This window comes from Diadema antillarum, unplaced genomic scaffold (assembly GCF_040938485.1).
Source record: "Diadema antillarum isolate AM-2024a unplaced genomic scaffold, OU_Dant_1.0 seq00001321_RagTag, whole genome shotgun sequence".
Taxonomy (NCBI): Eukaryota; Metazoa; Echinodermata; class Echinoidea; order Diadematoida; family Diadematidae; genus Diadema; species Diadema antillarum.
The window spans coordinates 431,566-457,776 of NW_027272092.1; the positions used below are offsets into that span (position 1 = coordinate 431,566).

A 26,211-nucleotide genomic window follows, 5' to 3' on the forward strand; every position below is an offset into this window, starting at 1 on the left:
AAGGATGCCGCGATTGCCTGGTTTCGACGCGATCTATTTACCGCGGTCATTCCGAACGGCGCAAGCAACCGCGAAAATCCAACTATCCGAGAAAGAGAGAAAAAAAAAAATCTATCCGAATCGGAAAACGAAAAACGCATATAAACATGTAAGTACGGCAAGCGTTGAATATGCTGCCGATTCTCACACTATACGATGGTATATAAACAGAAAGGGAAAATCTAACCCTTCTAGTTTTACATGAGTAGCGAGAAAGACAAAAAAAAAAGAAATCACAAGTGACTATATAAATCAACAACGAGCTGTCAAAAAAAAAAATACGATAATTCACAAAGAATTAAACGCTACTCAGGAGAAAAAAAAAAACTACTGCTATACATCACATACAAATCAATCTTACCAGCTTTACTTCAACAAGAAAGCAAAGCGAAATAGAAAAAACAAAGGTGTACGGCGTACCATATAAGCAACGAATTGGGTAGTCGAAATGTTCGTATTACTTCCTACCCCAGTGCGTTACTGAGCGGAAAAAAAGAAAACAAAGAAATACAAAGCGAGCGCTCGACACTAAACGGTGCGACCGTGACTACGCTAAAATCAATCGGTCTAGTGTATAAGCCTGCACGTAAGGTGCAGCGAGAAAAACAAACAGAAAATGAGCATGAATCTGTGTTACTACAAATCAGGCTAACGAATGTATCACATTACTTATAGTACGCCACTTCAGCGAAAAGAGAGAAAGAAAGGAAAAAACTAGAAAAAATAAGAAATCTTGGAACACGTTAAGTGCAGCAGGACGACGCACCAACTATCAAGATTGACGAATATGCACAAAACGTAATACGGAGAAAGTATAAGAAAACAAAATACAAAATAACTCACATTGCTACTTACATTCGTGTCTGGATCACCGGTGCTGTGCGGAATTGGGGTTTTGTTTAGCTCCCCAAACCAACAGGTGGATGCTCAAGGGGAGCTAAACAAAAGGAACTTGACCGCGGGATCGAAAAACGGCGCGAATCTTAGGTCACCTGGTCTAAACGGCGCGCTTCCAAACAATAGCGGCATCCGCACGTGAACTCAAATGTTACGAAAAAATCCCAAAATCACCACTTAACTAACATAAAACTAAACTTAATTTACCTAAATTTAACAATTTCCTTTCTCCGTAAACCAAAAAGAGAATTTTTTCCTGTTTCTGTTGTGACTTTCGGGTCTGCCACATCCATACGTAATGGGTTGGCAAGACCAGACTTTACCACAAAATGTTACGAATTAAAGACAACCGGCAGCAGTAAGCGCCGGTATTTGTTCCTAACCGGAAAAAATAATACAACTAAATTGTTTAGAAAAAAGCCTCAAATGTTTGAAAAACAAACTCGTTAAGAGTCGGTATAAATTACTTGAAAAATACTCCAAAATACTAACATCCCTTAAGCTACCTTACAGTTTCTTAGGGTTTTCAGAAAAGAAAAGAAAAAGAACAAATATCCTTGCCGCCCATGTAAATTGGCGGCAAATTCAAAATGTCTAAGATAATTCCCTCCCGGGTTCAAAAAAAGAACATCCTCGTCGCCATTGTAGCGTTTCTCCCTAGTTGAGGTGGCGAGGGTGTTAGGGAACAAACGCTATCAGAATAATTACTATTATGCCCTAATTAATGCTACAATATAAGACACAAATGGCAAATATGCTCAGCGTCTATAACTTACCGTTTCTGAGCAGCTGCTCCAATTGCCAAGTGCAGGTACAAGGTAGTGAATACTTGCAGTAATGTCAGTGGACGGGGACGAGGGACAGTCGAGGTCAAGGGAGGTCCTGAGCCGTTCTCTGTCCTGTCCTGGGTCCGTCTGTCTGTTGGTCTCTATTTTGCCCTCCAGGTGAACTTTCCGTGCGTGCGGCTGGTGCGTGCGTGCACGTTTGTTGGGGGTTGTGCTGTCCGTCAGCCTGTGTTGGCACATACGCCGATTACCGGAGTACGCGGCAGTATGGCCATGCATTACTACAATGTATGCGCGGCGACGGACGGGGCTACGCACCAGTAAACATGTACCGCGGCACCGGTATTGGCTTGTATATTTCCGGTGGCAGATATATTATCGCCGACCGTATACAACATATATTCCTGGTGGCAGATATATTATCGCCAACCTTATATATTATATACTTCCGGTGGCAGATATAATCGCCATCCATACAACCAAACCGAGCGCCGAGCACGGAGTTCAACCTGTCTTACTACACCGATTTGCTGAATATCGGAAATTTGTCTGAGTTGTTTTTCGTTGCGGCATTTAACTAAGATTCCTGCGTTCATACTTTTCATGAATTCTGGCGGGCTTCCTGACACGTTTTGGATTGATTTGGCAATTACCAGTAAACTTATGTTGCGAAGAGATTTGGAACGCTCGATGGGGGTGATAAACACTTTCAGATCTGGAGGATTTGCTTTTGGCGTACGAAAGACGTTTTCGTAATTGTCATAGTCCGTTTCGGAATCTGTGGAATTTGACATAGAGTCCTTTTTGGTGCTTATCTCTTCCACCGTACTTGAGCCTTCTCTGTACTTTCGTTTCTTACGCCTGCCTGAAACAACTCTGTAATCTTCTTCATGAACTTTATCATAGCTAGTGTCGCTGTCTGCCCCTTGGGGTCAAAAGCCCCTTTGGGGTCTACAGCTCTATCGTATTCTCGTGAGGCGGCAGCCACCGCCATGGTTTCACAAGACGCCAATTGGCGGGAAAGTTGAGTTATATCTATATTGGTGCGAAGTGCGAAATTCCGGATGTTTGCTTACCTTAAAACTGTTCGACGGCGTGCTTCTAGAAAGACGTATATTCCATATGCCTCAACTATGGCCCAAAAACATGCAAAGTGAGTCCAAAATATCAAAATATCAAAATTATCCAAATAACAGAGATTCCAAGTTCGGAGCTAGAGGTGGACACGTCCGGCGTCCGTGACCACCGCTTGACCGTTTTCTTCCCTGTCCGTAGCCTTTTGTCAAGGCCCTCTCGTTGTAATGGGCGAGCGAAGCGACCCCAGCCGAGCGCGCCAGCGCGAGGGCCTTTTGAGATCTGCTTCACACATTATTATTCATGACACGTGAACTCTTCTGAATACTCATTATAACGGGTTCCGGTCAACCAATGGAATGGCGCGCTCCCCGAATCCTCAGTCTTGGTGTTGTCATGCCTGTTCGCATGCATCACTGACCACCCGCAGAGGTCTGCCACAGAACTCTACACACTCTGTGTGTGTACAGTTCCGTGAGGTTTGCGGCGTGCATTCGCTCCATTCAAATCGGGTTCGAGCAGACAGACACGCTGATTGGTCGACTTTTGCTCCCGAAATCGGGGAGCAAAAGTCGGTAATTCAAAGGGCTAACAAAAGGATGCGAAGCAGATCTCAAAAGGCCCTCGCGCAACCCCACTCAGCTGGGCTCTCTTCACCATACAGCGAGAGGGCTTTGACAAAAGGCTACCCTGTCCGAGACTCGTGGGGCCATATCCCGCGAGAATAATGTGTAGTGGTGGCTCTCTCTTTGCACAGGTTGCAAGAGTCTTCATGCGCTATACCCCATCGTTTTAGGTTAACGGTGTCACAGGGGACTTTCCTCTGAATATGGGGAACGAAAGTCCTCCCTGCGACTGGGATCTTTTCTATAGTCAAAGGTTGACTTTCTCTAAATGCAGCAGATTGTTAGCAGACCATTCACTCATTCAACTCTTTCGACTTGTGCAACCATAGTGCCTCGAAATAAGTAGCCAATCACACAGTGTTCTTATAATGTAACAAGCAATAAGATTTATTATACTCGTCTCAAATTATGGTCGTTTACAATAATAACATAGTACAAACTTGAATACAGATATCCAATTCCACTTGATCTTGAGCTTGGTTGCTCTGCTCGTTGGTTTATTCTAGAAGCTCCCGTGCTTGGTTGCTCTAGGTTGTCGACGATGCCCTGCCTGAAGTAGCGGGTCGTCTCCCCTTTCTTCTGGTCCTCTCTGGAACCCTAAACGGTGGCTCTCTCCCTGGAACCCTAAACACCCTGTTAATTTAATAACATGATACCTCCCTTATAATTTATGGTCTTTGGTTATTCCTGATTCTATTCATATAACTTAAACAAAACATATAATTATATATTCCATCATATTAACATTGATTAGCCACACATAATTTCCATAATAATGTTTCACCATGGATCGTTATCTTTCAATGTTGAATAGGGGTGATTAATCAGCCCATTAAAATCTAAGCGTTGTTCTAATTCTCTATTTCTTTCACAATGCAATTAAAATTCGGTTTGACATACAAACATCACACATACAATGCAATATCGGGAATTACATAGGAACTTACATGGCATAAACAACTTCAATTAAATGATCGTGTACTTACAACAGTTGTTGGTGTTTACACTCGAATCCTCCTAGATTCTCTGCTGGACGGTCAGGCTGTCCAAGCCGAAATGCAACAATCCCTGAATCACACTGATTCCAAATAACACTCTGCTACTCTCTAACTTCGCAATCTCGAAGTACCGTAGCCTGGTCCTGAGTGTTCCGCAAATAATGTGGCATCTGAATTTTATGTCCAAACACTGCATATTTATACATTTGTTGGACCATAGGTCTCCATGTAAAATTAATTAAATGAAGTCAAGTGACTTCCTAGAAAGTTTTCATAGAAGTCCTGCCCCCTTTTCTTATTGGTTGGCGTTTTCTGTCTGTCAAAACTTTCCTGAGTATCTCATTTTGCATTGGTCAAGCCTCTGCTTGACGTCATCACTTCCTGTCCACGGAAACCAAAATTCTTTGAAGTGGTCCTGTTTTGACCTAGCTAGAAACTTGTGTTTGACGTCGTGAATGACGTCCACATACCAGATAGTATGAGGCATACTACCAGGGATACCCTTTCCTCGTATTTTGACGTCATGTAGGGTTTACTCATCCCCAAAACATTTAATTCGAAATCACTCTCTTTTACTTTGATTGTGCATCGCAACATCTCCTTATATGGTTATTTTGATGCAAGCTTTTGTGTTTAAAGCTGCACTTCTTTTGTAACCATTGCGATAACATCAATTTCTTACATGAGCTAACTAATAAACAGTAGTACAATGAGACAAATTATTACGTGACAAATACAAAATATGTCACATCCTGACAAACGGTTGTGTACTGCTTCTTACAATTCGAAAGTGGTCCTTTTGGTTGATTAAAAGTTTTGAAGGGGGTAGTATTGCAAAGAGCTATCAATGTGTTGTGATAATAATGTTTGTAACCAACTTTCAGAAATGTTGTTTTATTTATTCTAGAACATAAAAAGTCTAAGAAAGATATAATAAATTAGGCCATTTTATATATATATATATATATATATATATATATATTATATGTTATATATATTTATATATATATATTATATGTTATATATATATTATATATATATAATCTCTCTCTATATATGTATCATATTATATATATATATATATATATATATATATATATATATTAAGATATATATATATATATATATATATATATAATTGAGAATATGCCTGGATGCTAGAAAGATTCACCCCGCATAAAATATCAAAGATGTTTTGAAAAAAAATATATATATATACATGACCATATCGTTTTGATAATTTCTTTTTTGGTGGGGATTCAATGTTTATAACGATTAAACTGTGGCTTGATTCATAACAGAGATTGCAATAACCTCAGCGCGACTAATTGCCGTTCACATACTGTTGAATTGACGTACATACTATTTCCAGAATGATATTTAATAATTAAACATTCTGTGAGGTACATCATGCAGTTGTAAAGTATTTTAGGAGAAATGATCGCAAGGGAACAGCCTGCAGTGGCTTCGAAACCAAATCAAACAGTAATGTAATTATGCAATATAAACGCAGGCTATTGCTTTAATTCATGAATCACATTGGATTAGGAAAACTGTTCACATCTGACACTACTGCATGGTATAGTGCTCTGGGTTTCTTCACTGTGCGTCACTGTATATGCCTTGAATTTTAGGCGTTGCTACCACCCAAGGGCTGCAAAATAATGCCGCTTTCAATGAGCTCGTGAGGGTTGGGTATTGTGATGCGCTCTGACATCTTTAATAGGCTCCCGCTACGGAAGTTTTGCACATGTTGTACATTTTGTGGAGACCAGGGGGGTGACGAGCTTTGAAAGAGATGGGGCTTTAGCAGTGACTAATGTGATGCCATTAACAGAATCTTGGTTCGGAAAGTTGTTTTGTGTGTGTGTGTGTGTGTGTGTGTGTGTGGGCGTATCCAAGTAAGCTGAAGAAAACAGAATAAAACTAGAAATGTCGCTATGGCGACTGATGCCTCCGCCATAATGCATGATTCTCCTAATAGGCGTATAGTATAATGTCTTCACAATGTGTGATCCATGACAGTTTCACGTAAGTGGCAAAATATTGAATTGACAGGTTTGTCAGAAATGTCTTGAACTGGGTTTGCTATAATTTTCTAAGAGTGCAGGTACACATATTGAGGAATTGCGAATTTTTACTTGAATTCTGACAGACCTTTTTACATTAAAGTTTATGCATTGAGTAATTTCCAAGGTATGAAGAGAGAGTGTAATGATGGTACAAAATAGATTTTTTTTTCTTTTTTTTTAGGGGGGGGGGGATTCCCAGAGAATCTCCATTAGGTAATGCATGTGTTAAGTTTTGAAACTAATAATGCAAGCATTGCAGAGGCCTATAATAGTATATGAGGGAAATAGTAAAATTTTGACGAGTTGACCTTGACCTTTGATCCCTGACTATTGACCCATGACCCCTAAATTCCCTAGATAATCCCTGCCAGTCAGTACATGCGTATGTACTAAGTTCCACGAAGATACATTGAAGCATTTGCAAGAAAAGTGATATTGCAACATTTTCACCTAACCTTTGACCTTTTGACCTTTGACCTTATGATATGAAACTCTCTCTGGAGAATCTTTACGCAGTAGTACATGTCCACACCAAGTTTCAAGAAAATACCTTGTGGCATTGCATAGATATGGGAAATTGCAACATTTGTAGCATCTGACCTTGACCTTTTGACCTTTGACCTCTTGCCAATGTCACTAAAGTCTACTCAACTAATTTTCCCATCATACATCATCTTTGGACCAAGTTTGGTGAAAGCTGCTTCATCCAGTTTTGAGTTATCACGTAAACAAATAAATTTTAGGATGTGACCTTGATCTTTGACCTTTGTCCTCTGTCCGATTTCACTGAAAAACTAATCAAGTAATTGTCCCATCATACATCATCCTCCAAGAAAGTTTGGTGAAATTTGCTCCATCCAGTCTTGAGTTATCGCGTGAACGGATACAATTTCATGATTTGACCTTGACCTTTGACCTTTGACCTTTAGCTGATTTCACCCAAAATCTAATCAAATAATATTGCCCCATCATACTTCATACTTGGATCAAGTTTGGTAAAATTCCAGTAAATATTACTCAAATTATTGCGTAAACGAAAGCGGACGGACGGACGTACGGACGTACGGACGGACGGACAACCCGAAAACATAATGCCTCCGGCACCACTTCGCGGCGGAGGCATAAATATGAAATGCATAACCTCCCCCTGTCCTGTCCCCACCCAGACACACCCCTCAAATCCCTCAAATACTAAATACAGATCATAAATTTCTCGCGCTTTTCAGCTCTGCTTTTTGGACAACTCCTTCAATACCCTCAAATATGAGAAAGACATTGACAAATACAATTTATATCACTCATAGAATTTGACAAGACTGTGTTATGTTATATCACTGTATCAAAATGTACCCTTATACATGTAGTTCCATATATTGAATACGTATTTTCTTGTAAATAAGAATATCATCATAATCATTATCATTATTTTCATCGTCATCATCATCATCATCATCATCACCATCATCCTATAACACAATAAATTCCGTTTCCTTCTAACCTTTTATGGTTCATCTGTAACCTTCAACATTGTCACGTTGTCGATAACTTGGTCCTTTCCGTAAATGTTCAACCATTACCCACCTTTCTCTCTACATATTCAAGACATGATTTGTTGCTGCGAGCTGTGTGTGGAATATGATCAGAGAAAAATGGACTCCGTGGATTGACCTCTGTGAGAGTGACCAAGCTAGCTGACAGGTTGCCATGTTAAAGTTTATGGACTATAAAATATTAGGAGAAATCTAAACACAAACCCTTAAAAGTAGGGAATACCTTTTACAGACCTCCCAAAATGCAGCAAAACATTAAATATGAACCTCAGGGGACTTGTTTAGGCCACTGCTGAGAAATTTGGAAGTCAACAGTTATCTACAATTTGAATAATGCACAAAGCTCAACTACTCAGTAGTTCTGTGTGTCAGCCACACTTAAGCCTTTCTGTTGCAGTCTTCTGTATTTTTTATCTATAAACACAAATCTAAAAGTATTTGAGCTGATGTAATAACATATAGAGTGTGTGGCAAGAATGTATATAGAAATGTTTGTAAGTTTTGATGAACTTTCTTCACAAAATATACATGATGGACACACATGCAGTGCATGGGTCTGCAAAGGTAGCCTAGTAATGTACACTGTAATTTACGGTGAGCCCCGAAAAAAATTCAATTCAAAATCTAACGGTCAATAAAAATGTATTAAATGTTACCTTCCACTTTCAATACTTTATTGGAGTTTCTAAAATGATACTCTCTTCAACATACCACTGTATTTATGCAACTCTTTATTTAAGGCATACAAATGGGATTCCCTACCTTTAACACACACCTGCATTAGTACAGGCTGGCCTGATGATTTGACAACTTTCATTGACAAATCTCAGTCATGCAGTGAGGCATGCATTGTTCCTTCACAATTACACGCAAACTTGGAAAAAGTGTAATTTGTCATTGTTGTATTTAAAGTTCATGTGCTCAGTGCATGACGTTCGTAAAAACATAATTAGGTATCAGTGGAAAGAGGAAGAGTTCCCCTTTCTTTACATCTAACATTGCGCTTTTCATAGCTGATAATTATAAAATTGTAGCCCTCCAGAGTTGGATTACCCTTTTTTTCTGATAAGCACTGTATATATATATATATATATATATATATATATATATATATATATGTATGTGTGTGTGTGTTTGTGTGTGTGTGTGTATGTGTGCGTGTGTGTGTGTGCGTGTGTGTGTGCGTGTGTGTTTGTATATATAAATATGTGCATATATAAATGATCTTTTTTAGAAGGAAAACAAGGAAGGACGGAAATTCGGTCTCCAACGCATCAATCGATTGTAATAGAAACCGGAATGATAGGCCTATTTGCGACCAGGGATTTGCGAGAGCCGATGTGTGCAGTTTTGGAATTCTCCACATTGCTGGTATACTCATTACGGTATAGTTTCAGTAGCATTACAGCTGATTGAAAGCGTGACTTAACAATCGTGTTGACAAGATGTAATGTGAAAGTACCTTGAATTTTTCTACATACCCATCAATAAAGAAGTAGAAGTTGTATCAAAATCGGAGAAAGTAAAGGTAAGTGCACTGTGATTTGAATCAGACACATTGCTGTGTAGGTAGACACAGATCCATTCTATCCCTTGTAAGATGGTGATAAGCACAAGTATGGGTATCTACTGTATAGCGCAAGCAGGAAATCACCAGTCCGACCCCATAACTATGTACGTTGCGTACATCTATCACAGTTATGTGCAGCCAGTGTGTGTCGTATCATGGCGGTCATTGCGCACAATGGTAATAATTCATTGGGCAATATCACGCAGAGATTATGCATACACTTCGCACAAGTAGTATCAAGACGTTTTACATGTATTGTTAACGTTTTGTATAGGCCTCCTGATACTTCTGATGGATATGTGGTCAAATGTCATTGTATCATCGTTAAAATACCAACTACAAACGGTAGGACAGAAAAATGAAACTGATGAAAGTGACTCAAGAACAGCTTTTATCAACTACTAAGGCCTACATGTACATGTGAGTTCATTCGCTACTGTGTAATGTAAATTTGATTATACACATGTAGCACTGGTGCTGTATTGATACGTATCTTCTTGTGATTCTGTACATTATAGTACATTGTCATTGTCTTTAAATTTTTCGTTTTGTTAAATCATACACTTTAATTAAATCATTAGTAAATGAGTTTTCCAAAATCTGCAGTTTTCAGAAATTTGATTTATTTTTGTTTCGTTTGCTTTAAATTTCCTAGTAAACATCTGAGTTAAGTTACTGAAATATATTATGTATACATATTGTTTGTACATTTTTATTCTCTTCTGTATGTATCTGCTATCTGAGCATACATTCTGTAAAAAATAACATCTGTAGTCTGTACATTCATGAAATGTAACAATCAAACACTGCGTGATGCCATTTGTTACAGGCCTCACACGGGTAAATAATTCCCCATAGAGACGTGTGTTAAAATTCAAAAATTTAAAAAATTCTGTAAAATAGCTGGGAGAAATGAGGTGTTTCATCTTCACTAACCTGGATAAATGAGATATACCCTTTCATCCACCACATTTCCAAGGCGGGTTCTTCGGCTCAAACTCTTTCAAAGGGTCTGCAAAGCCAGACTACGAGTTCTTTCACCCCCAAAAATCACCTATTTTCTGTACATGCAGCCAATGATATATAGTCCCCTCAAATTCCATCAGAAAAGCTTTTATCGTCCAACCAAAATGCAGTTTGAAGAGGAATTCATATTCAATATCTACAGCTATTCAGTTTTTTGTCAAACCGAATCATTGATTTTTAATTATTTTTTTTCTTCATTTACTTTGGTATCTTTGGTACGAATATGTGAAGGGGTCTGGGACATTCCATTTCATTTACAGGTGTGAACCCTTTGTGTAGAGGTCATATTTCTTAATTGACTTTTTAACATCATAAATGTGTTTTTGATAATATTTGCCCCTACATCATATGAGAAACTGCACATTGAAGGGTTGTAAAGCTTCTCAAAGGGACACTTTTGAAAATCATGCCCTTTGGTTTTTTTTTTTTCAAAAATAAATCTTGCAGTGTTGATTAGTTTTTCATAAGATGAATACATAGATGCAGTCAGTTGTCCTTGATTAAGTGGGTGTGTGTCATCACCTTATTGCCTACAAATTACTTTCAAAGAATTCGTTTTGTCAAACAGATTAACTTTGTGTATTTTGAGCTGTTTCAGTGGTAGCCAAAAGAAAGATATACATTAAAATACCACAGTCATTCAAATTTGTGTGATACTGAAGACTTATATTTGCTAAGATCTAGTACCAGTTGGAGTTGCAGGGGTGGGGGGCGGGGGGAGTAGAGAAGGGGGTGGGGGAGGAGAAGGAGGGAGGAGGAAGGGATCTGACACAATAGATTAACATAAACGGTCAACCAGCAGAGCTTGCATGGGATGAATTCTTCCCATTGACTTGTGTGCATCACGTGCATTCTCTATAGGGCTCACACGGGTAAATAATTCCCCATAGCGACGTGTGTTAAAATTATAAATTCAAACAATTCTGTAAAACAGCTGGGAGAAATGAGGTGTTTCATCTTCACTAACCTGGATAAGGGAGATATACCCTTTCATCCATCAAATTTCCAAGGCGGGTTCTTCGGCTCACACTCTGTCTAAGGGTCTGCAAAGCCAGACTACGATTTCTTTCACCTAAAAAAAAAAAGACCTATTATCTGTACATGCAGCCATATAGTCCCCTCAAATTCAATCTTCCAACCAAAATGCAGTTTGAAGAGGAATTCATACTCAATATCTTCAGCTATTCAGTTTTTTACCAAACTGAATCATTGATTTTTAATTACATGTAATTCTATTTCTTCATTTATTTTGGTATCTTTGGTACGCATTTGTGAAGGGGTCTTGGACATTCCATTTTATTTACAGGTGTGATCCCTATACACTTTTAAAACATCCGGGTCAGAACTGACCCGGAAAGGGTCCATTGGGTTCACACCCCGTTCCAGGTCAGAAATGACAAGGAATGGGGTCAGATATGACCCCATTCAGAGTCATGAATTGGGTCATGACCCAATTCCAAGTCATTGTTGACCTGGAACGAGATGTGACCCCAGTGTACGGACCCGGTTCCGGGTCTTTTCTGGTCCGGGTTCTTTTAGAGCGTACGTGTAGAACCAGCAACCCAAATCAGAATCTGCAAAATGCATTACACGACGAATACAAGACAGATACGCATCTAAATTTAAGAATGAGATGAAACAATGCAATACTCCCAATAGGTTGACTTGTGTTCTTTGTCTGTAGAAGACTCAAAGGCGATTATAATAAGATTGCCCAATGTTTAAACTCTTTTGATTCAAATTTGTCTGCCATTGGGGAGAAAGAAACCAGAATGCAGGATAATGATAATTGGTTATTCCCATTACATTACTATTATTTGTGTGTGTTCGTGCGTAGGTGTGTGTGTGGGGGGGGGGGGGGGGGAGGGAACTGGTGGTCACACCAGAGAGAAGGAGGTACTAGCCTTTTGCAGTTTGGCTGAAACAAACGAAATTAAAAAAAAAACATGGGTGTGGGTCTGTGCGCCCCCTTCAATTTTGCAAAGGCGTCTCCCCTTTATGGAATTACTGGTTCACCGTTGTTTATATGCATAATGAATACAGATTTACACCCTGTTTTGATCGTTTTGCCTTTAATGAGTGCACTGAGTATGTCTTTATTGAACCAATTTGCGAAATAATCTCGTTGTAGCTACTGTTCCATAAACCCCCTGAAATCAATCCATCCAATCTTTTTGCTCCGACATGTACTTTACACACAATATTTCAAGAAAAGGAATGGCGTAAACAGTCGGTGATGTTAACGTTAATCTTCTGGTTGGTAGCGATGTTATGCATCTTTTTTTTTTCTGGTGACTTGCTCACTTCATCTGCCCATGTTCTTATAAAACAGGATTTCCCGGTCAATTTCAAACTCTGCCAATCAAATTCGTAGAAGGGTCATTCAAATTCAACGATACCATACGTTCGGTGTTTATTGGTCATTCAATTCAACACAAACAGCGATCAATTCCGCTTTAGGGTAAGAGATTTCGATTTGCTCCTTCAAAGGTGTTAATAGGAAACCAATTTCGCTTTCGATTACTCAATTTTGTTTTTGAGCGATCAAAAATGTTAATATAAACACATTAATGTACGGTGGATTTGAAATTTCTGCAATAAAATTGAGAAGTCGCTGTTGGTTAGCTCGTTTCGAGCATACCAATTCGTTTTAGAAATTGGATTTTCTACTTAATTCATTCGAATTGGAATTAATGCGTACGATGTATATATCTTCGTGGACACGACATAAATCTAGTAATTACACATGCATATTGGGACAAAATTGGTATGTAGACACCCCTCCCAAGATAATGGACCAACCCATGGTGTGCAGTGTGCGTGCACACGAAAGTGTGTGCGGGGTATAAATGATGTCAAAGGACGCGATACACAGCGGGTACAAAGGTCTGAGTGCAAGAGGTCGTGGGTTTTAAATGACACTGCTCTGGGATCCTTTCCCCATTCCTTCCCTATTCTCTTATCCTCAGTCACACAATTCAATATGTATGTATACATTAGATATGTAAATCACTGCTTTATTTTGCTCATAATGATGAAGTCGTACATTGATTTCATTCTTTTTTTTACGCGAAGTGGAAAGTCATTTAAACTTGTAAACTTGTATTCGCACTTGGGTCTGGACTATTGGTATGTTAACATAGTGATAATTCAATCTACAATCTAAGAGACAAGAGGCAGGTTAGTGTTCTTTACCTTGCAGAAAACACCAACCTTAGATCGAAATTGTGTCAGTAAGAATCGTATAGGCCTACAGGTGTATTACGTTGATTTCAACTGATAATCGGAATTAGGATCTGATTATCAGCATCGCGATCTCTCGATTCATACAAGAAACCTGCCAATCTGAGTGAACCTCATTAAAGGGGATGGCTAGAAACAGATTAGTGGGAATCAGCGGGATTGCTGGGGGATTAATGTTCTAATCCTTGCGGGGTTCATTTAAGAGTACATTATATATCTATTGTTGTGTGAAAATTATTTGCTTCAGAATGGTCTCATATTCAAGTAATGTGCAGTTCAGTGTTTCAAGGTTAGCATGCCTGTACAGTACGTCATGGCAATCGTTAACGGCCCATTAACGGTCGCCCCGTCACTGTACAGGCATGCTAACCTGGAAACATTTCATGTCATTCTTTTTGGATTCTGTTTCATTAGATTTAGAGGGAAATCAATTGAATTAAACTACTCAATATTGGCATTCAATTTACACCCAGCTGGATAGACGTTCAATTTCGTCCCAAATAACGATTTTAATTTCATTTATAGGAACACAAATTCGCACTTTGAACTTTCGAATTCAATCACCATGTTTTTACGCATTTCTACGCATCTTTCATATTCATCTTCATTTCAAAGATTCATTAACTCCGTAATCTTAATTGTATTGTATGCATTTCTTTCCTGTCAACCTTTCTTCCATGTCACTTTCATTTTATCCCCTGTAAACAGTATGGATGTAACACTTAGAGAATGGCCATACCTAAAAATTTCTTGTATGTCCACATCCATATTTGCTTTTGTCATTCCATTCCTACTTTCCTCGTGTTCATAGTGTATTAACATAAGTTGCCCCAGACGGCTCAGTTGGAGACCTGTTTCATCAGAGGGTATTGCCAGTGGGCATGATGAGTCTTGCTCGTTTTCAAACGTTTCACCAACTAATTCTGTCCGTATTCGAGATATCATTGTATACTCTAATCTAACAGCCGCTAAAGTTATGTATAAATAAAATGTAAATGTGTGGGTATGAAACTGAAATTGCACGCTGATGAAATTAGATCAAATGAGCTAGTTACCTTTTTGAACGGTGATATTGGTGATAATTAAAATAATTTCAATCGAATTCAGCTTGAATGATCACATACATCGTTAAATCGAATGCAAATCTGATGAAATTGAAAGGGATAGGCACCTACTATCCTCCATGTATCCAAAGGTGATGGCGATCAAGTATTCTTTCACATAACTATAGAAAAATTAAAGTCAAGGAATTTTCTGTTCATATTTTCCTCATTTGTTTGTTTGTTTGTTTTTTGTGACATTGGTACCTGCTGTAGCGTTTGTACTAATACTTGTGCCCCCCCCCTCCCGAAAAAAATATTTGCAGGCAGTTATATTACTTTACAGATACTGCCTTTTATTTCCCATGGGGTAGAATGACTGCAAATGGATTGTACCAAAACTGTCAATGCTCACATTTTGAACGGATTTTCTAAATTTTCAGGACTTCACTGTTGTGCTTTTCTGAGTATTTTATATATCAATTGAAGCCATTTGCACATTTGTGATACTCTTCCCTTACGAGTTGCAGTTCAATCTATATGTTATTGTAATGTCCGAAGAATTAGAAATGATTATGAATGCATTTGTGTTCCGTTGGCATTTTCCTGACAAACATGTCTTCCGTGATTTTTCACTCACTTGCTCACTCCATTTTGTTATTACGCAGTCATTCATATTTTTTTAGCATAATATACCTCAGTGTACGTTCAACAGTGGCACCGCTGAAGTTTAATAAACAATCAAATTTCTTTGGTGAATGCGAAAAGTCTGGACATGGAGTACGATAAAAGCTTGCAACACATGGCTGGAACCACTGACACAACTTTTCTAACCAAGGTAATACATCCACTGTGCTTCTCATTTCATTCAGAAGTCTGAGGCAATGACGTGATACTATATTGCTCAATATTGCGTTAATCAGGAAGAAAAAGTAAGTCAGAAGTAATTTAGCGAGACTCCCACATCAAGAAATAAGTACAAGTGGAACACAACATCTATACCAGTATGCAAATGTGTTGACATAAATAGCCAGTTTCTCTAGTCAAAATGTTAGAATAAAGATTAAAAATGAAACACTCAAATCTATTCTTTAAGAGCCGTATAGAAACAGCTCTAAACACAAGACGGGGTCATCCCAAGAGAGCGACACCCACGAGTCATACGGCTCACGAGTTCGGCATTGAAATAGGGTCCACGAGTCATACGGCCCACGAGTCATACAGCCCACGAGTCATACAACCCATGAGCTCGACACTATAATATAGGCAAATAAGGCCAATGAGTTCGACAGTAGGTATACGAGGCCCACGAGTTAATCAGTTAATTAGTTATCTGTTAATGAGTTAATCAACACACTATCTAGAAGTATGAACTACTGTTTCACGACATGCTGTTTATATACTTCTAATCATTGCCTGAGCTGACATTATGATTTTCACCGAAATAATTATTCCATGGTTATGGTTGAATAATTGAAGTATATAATTATGCTACCCCTATCGATTACAAACGCAATTAAATGCTTATTTCATGGCGCATAACAAGAGCTTTGAAAGTTCACACGATGAAATGCACCAAAATGAATCACACAGTTCCCTTTTGCTTGTGTTTCGATTACATACTTCTGTCCAGAAGAAGAAGAAAAGGAGGAGAGTGACAGTCACCGTTGGTACTACAGGCGGCTCAGAACGTGTGGCAGGTCTCATAGCATTATTACGAAGCATGGATGATGTGGTAAAGAGTGTCAACTTCAGAGACATACCCTATAACGTGAGAGACATGGATCAGGTCAGCTTCGATGACATGGAAGTGTTTATTCTCTGTCATTCCATCAACAACAGGCGGCTGCCTATCACTGATATCACAGATGCTCTCTATGATCAATTACTCGATAGAGCTTATCGGAAGCTAGGTATGTACATGTTAATAGAATATGACGATACTTTGCAGTATACATGGTATGTTTCTACTGTCCTCATCTTACCCTAAAAACAGGTATACAGTACTCTCCGCGTAATCGGGTATCGTTTAAACGGGTACTCCGTTTAATTGGGTAGTAATGTCAAAAACAGTTCCAATGCACATTAAAATTACCTGATAATCGGGTTGCTTCTCCGCATAAACGGGTAAACGATTTTCTTATCTAATTTCTACCCACATTTTATCGCAGATATAACACTTCAGAAATCATGAATGTCAAATTTTACACGGCTAATCGCATTCTCTGCTTAATTTGCAGAGAAGACCGATCATTTGGGGAGTGATTAAACATGAAAACACAAGTACCAGCACCGACTTGCCGCACGTAAACGAACATTACACATTATTGTATATAGCTGGAACTCACAGCTGCATAAACAGACAGGAGTTGAACACACAGTTTGCGCTTCTCCCTTGCTCCGCAACAACATTCAAAATACGAGAAGTTTGCAACGAAAATCAGGCCATGCACCAGCTCCATATTTTTACTTTTCCCCCAGTCACTTCTCGAAAAGCAACCCGCCGTTCTGCGTGACTAGTGCACGTAAGAGTCGTGTTTATTTCGGAAAGCGCCTGCGCGTTAGCGAGGAGTCTATAGTCAAACGACAAAGTTTTCTGAAGACATTGTCCATAAAAAGACTGTAAATCAGTGCTCGTGAACGAGCAAGTGTAAGGTATGTATAGTGTGCCGTGCAAGCACGCATTTTCCGTAAGTATGAAGTGTAGGTGTTTGGTGCAGTGTACAATGCATGTACATACACATTGTGTGTGTCAATTGTGAATGAAACGTATTCTTCTCTTAATCGGGTACTCCGCTTAATCGGGTAAGAAACGCTCTGCCCGAGCCTACCCGATTATGCGGAGAGTACTGTATTTTCAAGACCGAATAGTGCAGTGCAATGCAATCAAGCACTTACAGGGGCGGATCCAGGAATTTAGTAGAGGGGGGGGGGGTGCCTTTACAAAATTAAATGGGGCGCACCCCCATTGTTTCTTTTTATTTCTTTTGCTTAAACAAAAAAATAAATAAATAAAGAGGAGGCGCGCGCCCGGGCGCCCCCCTCTGAATCCGCCACTGCACTTACTTGTCTACTCAGACGAATGATACCAGGGAAAAAAATATTTGATTTCCTGACTTTTGTTAATTTCATGATAAGTTTGAATATTTAAAAAATGGACCCTTCTGATTTTGCTTCGTTAGGAATCCCGAGAATCAAACAACTCAACAGTGACAGTCAACCAAGTCATAACTGTCTGCCTTAAATCACAATCAATATTTATTCAATTGATTCTAGAACAAGCATGGATTATCAAGGACTATCAAGGAAATTCAATGGGAACTAAATGTCTCTGTGGAGAAAAAAAAAATCAAACCCACCACTTTTATGCTGACTAGATGATTGGTGCCGAGTGACTAAAGTATAAAAATGTGTTGCTTTTCCTGGTTTTTAGAATACTGACCGAAATGATTGATGTAATAACATAATTTTCTCAGACTTTGAATATTGTGAACGTAAAATATACAAAATACAAGCCTAGAAATCGTACCATTTAAACTCTCGGGGAAAATATGAGTTGTGAAAGTTTATGTGTGTTAATTGTATCACAATTTTAACAATTTTCATAACACGTACATCTGTGAATTACAGTATACATGTGGTATGAACTACCATAATTGCACGTTTGGCAGCTATATTTTAATCAGATGAGATAGAGATTGCATTGAAACTATGATATCATGTCAACATCGAATTAACGGGAAGAAGGCCCTGTCACACCTTTCCGGGCAAGCCTTGGATGCGCCTTGCGAAGAGCAATTTTTGCTACTCGGAGGTCCCCGCAAATGACCCGCATATGACATTAACTAGCACGTATCTCACTCGTAGTCACCCGGAGCTGCTCACGCAAGTTCTATGAACACCTTTCCGGGCTTGCGTTGCATGTGGGGATTTCCGGCAGGCCGGACAAGGATTTGGGCGAGTTTCGCATGCATCTTACCTGCTGGAGCTGCGCTACTTACATTCAACTTACGTTCACTCCATGAGCTCTGCGTGTGAGGGCTGACACATAGGTGAAAGAATCCCTCTGAAGGGATTTAATATGGTAGCAGTCCATCAGAATGTCATTATCTTGGCCGCAGCTGACTCTCAAATTACTATCAAAACTGACTAGCCACACGGATATGGCAGTTTCAACAACGTTCTTCGCCAGCAAAAAACACCCGCATTATGCTCGTAGAATGCCCGCAGATGACACTCACTTCTGTGGCATAAGCATAGATCCGCGGGCAACTTACGTACTACAAGCGGGTCAACTACCTGTGACTAACGGAAACTACGGCCCCTCCTACTGGTGATCTGCGTGGTTCTCTGCGGGCAATCACCGCGACTCACCCGAAAAAAAAAAAAAAAAATCTTGGTCATGCTCAAAACTTGGTAAATCGGACTTGCGTGCGCACCTCCGGGCATTATACGGACTATAGAAACGAGCTATTTACTGTCAGGTGTGAGCCAACTGCTGGGAGGTCCGGATAGCAAAAATATTCCCCGCAAGTCAACCCGCATAAGCACGCGTCTAGCAGGTAAGACGCAAGTGCGAAACTCGCCAACATCCTTGCCATCCGCAGAAAATTCCCCTGCGTGCTGGAAAATCCCTTCTCGCAACAAGCCCGCTTAACTTACCTGGAAAGGTGTTAAGGCCGTGTCACGCCTTTCCGGGCAAGCCTTGCGTGCGACTTGCAAAGAACATTTTTTACTACCCGGAGGTCCCCGGAATGAGCCGCACATGGCAGTATGTAGCACGTATCTCACCCGTAGTCACCCGGAGGTGTGCACGCAAATCTTTTTACCCGCAACCATGTTTAGGCCCTGTCGAACCTTTCCGGGCAAGCTATGCAGGCTTGTTGCGTGTAGGGATTTTCCAGCATTCTGGAAATTTCTGAGGGCGAACAAGGATTTGGGCGAGTCAGTGCATGTGTTTTACTTGCTGGACGCGTTCTACTTAAATTCTACTTGCGGGTAAACTGTGTGACCTTTGTACCACTCGCCTGGGGGCTGACAATGCAATTAAGGAATTCCTGTGAAGGAATCGCAGAAGTCCCACGGAATGTCATTATCTTGGCTGCATACGGGGACTGCGAAGTACCTGCGTGGGAGTTGCCTGCGAAGTGCTGCCGCTAAGGGCCTCTTACTGGCGTTCTGCGTGGACCTCTCCAGGCATCCCCGCGACTCACCCGGAAAAAGTTTTTGTCATGCTCAAAACTTGGCTGCGGTTAAATCGTACTTGCGTGAGCACCTCCGGGCAACTACAGGCGAGATAAGCGCTAGATACTGTCAGGTGCGGACCAACTGCGGAGAGCTCCGGGTAGAAAATTTGTTTCCCCGTAAGTCAAGCCGCAAAACTTCCCAAGATACGGTATGGCAAGGCCTTGAGCATGCTCAAAACTTGTTCCGAGTGAGTCGTGGGGTTTCGCTCGCAAAGGTAAACGCAGAACACCAGTAGGCAGCCCCGTAGCCAGGGGGGTGCGTCGGGTGCGTACGCACCCCCCAAATTATTAAAGGTCCACTTTTTCATAATAACGGTTTTTAGCAATTCTCAAGATAACAATCCAAATAAATATAAAGACACATTATATGCTACGTAAATGTGGAAGAGTACGTTTAACAATGTTAAAAATAATTGTACGAAACCCTTTTGTTGTATGAACCATCGGATCGTCCCCATGCACACAAACACAAATGTTATGTATCAATTTGTGCGAGCCATTATTATATTGCCACTGCATGCCATGGCCCTTGGCGCGTGTGACCGGTGTTTTTTTTTCCACTGGCCGCCCGAGTACGTGCGATTCGTGGATGACATTGAGGTTGACACTTGCATTTTTTCACAGGAACAGAGGTAAGTGGATGAAAATCTAATAGCCTCAAGTTTACATATATGATAAAAATTAAAGAAATTTCCTCGACATTACTATAATCGAAAACCTGAGACATTTTATATCTACGTCTCACAAAGATATAGTACCTTTAATATTATTAAATCTAAAATGATTATATGAAAGTTCGGAAATGCTGGAAATATCCTACCACAAGAAGGCAAAATATAAATGGTTCACATTTACAATTCATTTTGTTTTAAAAATTTTCTTATTTATTTTCGTTTTTGACAAACTCGCATACCAACGGCTGATATGCTGTATAGTAAAGTGAATGTTTCATCTTCCAAACAGCATCCAATGGGATGGAAAACTCCAACTGAAAGGTGGACACCGTGACCATACTCGCTAAAGAAAACGCGTAATAGTGGTCGTTTTTTCTCACGGATTAGATGGAAAGTGTGATGTACGAGCGTATATAATCAAAGGGTATCAAAAAGGCCGAAATTTGGGAAAATGGTATATTGTTCAATCATGATGAAGTACTTCTTTAGGGTGCAGGAAACATTTAAGGAATACTTGTTTTTAAGGCCCGAAAAAATCATATGATCATTACTCGTTTAGGGGCCATTTTGAAAGTCCATGTATGAGCATGGTGTCCACCTTTTAATTGTCGCTACCCCTCCCGGGACAGTATCAAAGGACCGTTTTGTTAATTAACGCAATCCCCCCTTCCTTTAAAAATCCTGGCTTCAGGCCTGCTAACGCGGGTATACAATAGAAAAAATAAAAGTTAAAACAACACCAGGAAAATCACTATTCTCAATTTTGCGGCGCGCTACGCGCGCAGAGTCTCGAACACAATTAAACTTTGCAACTTCCTGGCAAAATGAGTTTTTACTATTTCCTAGATGAAATACCGTAACGCGATTGCATGCAACAGACAAAAATACAAATTTCCTCGAGACTTTAAAACGTCATTAAAACAGTAAAAAATTCACAATTTGCGGCGCGCTTCGCGCGCAAATTCTTATACAACTTTTGTAGTTCGGTCGTCCAAAGAATATATATATATATATATATACTGTATATATATATATATATATATATAATTGTGTGTGTGTGTGTGTGTGTGTGTGTGTGTGTCATCATTGGTATTGGTACCGAAGGTCCGTTTTTTTAGTGACCGCACCCCCCCCCCCCCCCCCTTGAAAAATCCTGGCTACGGGCCTGAGTAGGAGACCCTTACCGGCAGCACCTCGCAGGCAACTCCAACGCAGGTACTTCTCAGTGCCCATAAGTCGCTCGTAACAGAAAACGGATCGGTTTCAAAGTTCTCACTCAAGTAGAAGCTAAGTAGCACGCGTCTAGTAGTTAAGAAACAAAATTTGAAAATTGCAAACATTCTTGGTCGCCCGCGGAAAATCTACGTGCTGGAAACTACCTCCTCGCCACAAGCCCGCGGCGTAGTTTGCCCAGAAAGGTGTGACACGGCCTTAACAGGGCTTTAGCAAGAGCCTTTATATGGACACTCGGTGATCGAAAGCGTGCAAAATTTAGACCGAGGTATAGAGAAATACCTACTCTAAGTTGGTGCACTGTGTATTCTCTCGCTAGCCTCCTCCAGAAAAAAAAATCAGCTTACTACTAGTTTCTGTGAGATGCCGATCAACATCGGATCTCCTTGCAGTGTTTAAAGGTCTACAGGCCCGTAGCCAGGATTTTTCAAGGGGGGGTGCGGTCACTAAAAAAACGGACCTTCGGTACCAATACCAATGATGACACACACACACACACATACACACACACACACACACACAATTATATATATATATATATATATACAGTATATATATATATATATATATATTCTTTGGACGACCGAACTACAAAAGTTGTATAAGAATTTGCGCGCGAAGCGCGCCGCAAATTGTGAATTTTGACTGTTTTAATGACGTTTTAAAGTCTCGAGGAAATTTGTATTTTTGTCTGTTGCATGCAATCGCGTTACGGTATTTCATCTAGGAAATAGTAAAAACTCATTTTGCCAGGAAGTTGCAAAGTTTAATTGTGTTCGAGACTCTGCGCGCGTAGCGCGCCGCAAAATTGAGAATAGTGATTTTCCTGGTGTTGTTTTAACTTTTATTTTTTCTATTGTATACCCGCGTTAGCAGGCCTGAAGCCAGGATTTTTAAAGGAAGGGGGGATTGCGTTAATTAACAAAACGGTCCTTTGATACTGTCCCGGGAGGGGTAGCGACAATTAAAAGGTGGACACCATGCTCATACATGGACTTTCAAAATGGCCCCTAAACGAGTAATGATCATATGATTTTTTCGGGCCTTAAAAACAAGTATTCCTTAAATGTTTCCTGCACCCTAAAGAAGTACTTCATCATGATTGAACAATATACCATTTTCCCAAATTTCGGCCTTTTTGATACCCTTTGATTATATACGCTCGTACATCACACTTTCCATCTAATCCGTGAGAAAAAACGACCACTATTACGCGTTTTCTTTAGCGAGTATGGTCACGGTGTCCACCTTTCAGTTGGAGTTTTCCATCCCATTGGATGCTGTTTGGAAGATGAAACATTCACTTTACTATACAGCATATCAGCCGTTGGTATGCGAGTTTGTCAAAAACGAAAATAAATAAGAAAATTTTTAAAACAAAATGAATTGTAAATGTGAACCATTTATATTTTGCCTCCTTGTGGTAGGATATTTCCAGCATTTCCGAACTTTCATATAATCATTTTAGATTTAATAATATTAAAGGTACTATATCTTTGTGAGACGTAGATATAAAATGTCTCAGGTTTTCGATTATAGTAATGTCGAGGAAATTTCTTTAATTTTTATCATATATGTAAACTTGAGGCTATTAGATTTTCATCCACTTACCTCTGTTCCTGTGAAAAAATGCAAGTGTCAACCTCAATGTCATCCACGAATCGCACGTACTCGGGCGGCCAGTGGAAAAAAAAACACCGGTCACACGCGCCAAGGGCCATGGCATGCAGTGGCAATATAATAATGGCTCGCACAAATTGATACATAACATTTGTGTTTGTGTGCATGGGGACGATCCGATGGTTCATACAACAAAAGGGTTTCGTACAATTATTTTTAACATTGTTAAACGTACTCTTCCACATTTACGTAGCATATAATGTGTCTTTATATTTATTTGGATTGTTATCTTGAGAATTGCTAAAAACCGTTATTATGAAAAAGTGGACCTTTAATAATTTGGGGGGTGCGTACGCACCCGACGCACCCCCCCCCCCCCCCCCCCTGGCTACGGGCCTGGTCTAGTGGAACAAGGGGAGCTGACAATATACAGTCCCTTTAATTACCATATATAGTATACGTAGGCTGTGTATAGTTATCTGTAAAGCACCGCGACTAACAAATCAGGGATAGAAATATTGGTAAGCTCCTTACATCATTCTCCATTATGATCTTCTTTGTCAGGTAGGCAAAATGTCATCATTATTGCGTACGACTTCAAAGATAATGATCTTCAACCCAATGTTCTTACAAGCAAACTGGACGCTTTTCGGATCCAGCAGCCGACGGCGTGCAAGAAATCATCTGCCGTGGTGTTTGCCGGACAATGCGCTTCCTCCCCGCCGGATTTGCCGGAGGATCAACATAGCAAACTCTGCAGCAGCTTGCAGAAAGCAACTCCGCCACAAAAATGTTGTGCAATATTGTAAAGGCAAGACTCTTTTGGCACCCTATTTGCGAGCCAGTAATTCAATTTTGTGTGTTTGTTTATCCAGGGTTGTGGTCGCTTTCCATCTTGCCGGTTTGTCTTATGTAAACGGTATCGGTAAACATGTTTCTTGTGTTATGAAAGGTGACAATTTTGTTCACGAATGTACTGGTGATAGCAGAAACTGTATGAAAGTATTCAGTCTGCATGGTACTTAGTACATACTGGTACTAATCAGTGTATTACCTAATTGCGTGCCTCGAAATATGACATGGACATGCAGGAACATTTGAAATGTCATTTGAGAACACTATTACATTAAGTAAGATATGATTTTCATTTTGTAAAAACTATCTTATTATTTATAAAGGATTTTTCCCGTCGCATTATACCAAAAAAAAAAAAATAACATGTGAAGAGACACATTCATTCATTTCATTCTGTAACTGCATTTTATTCATGTTCATATAAAGCGTCGGCTCTTACAGACATATATTTAATGAGTTAGAAGTGCAGGTCGCCTTACATGTATGTCTCCAGTAATATTGTAGTAGTCAGTTGGTAGTCTTCTTATTCGAACGGCACCGAAATTTAAGGAACGTGTAACTTTAAAATGCATTGTCCGATTTTCGTTTAACTTTGCGTTTGTGTTCTACTATTATTTTGAACATTCCATCAATCCTCATTTGGGTTTCACTGTTCTTTCAGAATTAGGAATTACAATGATTGTCATATTGTGAGGAGTGAATTCATTTATTGATTTATGGTCATTCAACATACGTGCTATATCGATTTGGTTGGAAATGTTCAATGTCACAAAGCGTCGGCGGTTATCCGAGCCGTCGTATCAGCATGAAATTTTCGCGTATGAAGAATGACATTTCGAGATAATCGCGTTTGAAGTTTACCCTTTTTTCAATCATGATTGCCACACTTTTATGTTGGGCATTTCTAATCTTTTTTGTCATGCGAGATCTTAATTCAAACTCTCACTCTTGTATTGTTAGAAAAAATGCGAGAAATTGCAAGAGAGCGACATGTATATTTTTTTTTCGGTTTGCAAAGACCGATGTCATTTATACCATACGACAGTTTTGCTGATTCCATGCACAGTATTTGCGATCACCGAAACGTTGTATGATAGGAGAGGACGGCGTATCACTGTTTTTATCACGCCCGCCTGTGGGGAAATGAAATGTATGAAATGACCAGACTCTATAAATGTGGTTATCACACAAAAATTACATAAAATAATGAAATAAATATTTCACAGTATGTGTAACGGAATGTCCACTATTGCAACTACTAAAAAATCTCAAAAGCGAAAATTTGACCCCAAAGCAAGATGTACTCCGGGTCGGATGACCGCCGACGATCAATGTCCCATTAACCTCGTTTAAGATCATGAAGTCATAGGTTTAGAGTTCTGAGTAAAATAGAGTAAAGAATGCAGGAAAAAGAACGAACTGGCAAACTTCCATAGGTGACCTAGAGCCGCTTCACTGCCGGTGTGTCATTTTATGTCAGTCACTTCCATTTCAGTTAGAAAAAAAAAATGCATTTACTAGTCATGCTAGTATTCGATTCAAATCAATTCAATTCAATTTATTAATTTTTATTCTTTTTTTTTTCAAAAAAAAACTTAACGCATGATAAATCTAGAATTACATCATAAATATAAACATTCTACTTTGCAAAAGATAAATGATA

General features: G+C 39.6%; 1 protein-coding gene across 1 annotated transcript; it reads left to right on the forward strand.

The window, feature by feature from the left end:
• Positions 1-9,437: 9,437 nt before the first annotated feature.
• On the forward strand, positions 9,438-25,332 carry LOC139708225 (uncharacterized). The gene is made up of 4 exons (XM_071620197.1): positions 9,438-9,569; positions 15,636-15,758; positions 16,554-16,833; positions 24,258-25,332. Exons 2-4 carry the CDS (start codon positions 15,696-15,698, stop codon positions 24,500-24,502), a joined length of 588 nt encoding a protein of 195 aa, XP_071476298.1. The 5' UTR covers positions 9,438-9,569; positions 15,636-15,695; the 3' UTR covers positions 24,503-25,332.
• Positions 25,333-26,211: the final 879 nt, after the last annotated feature.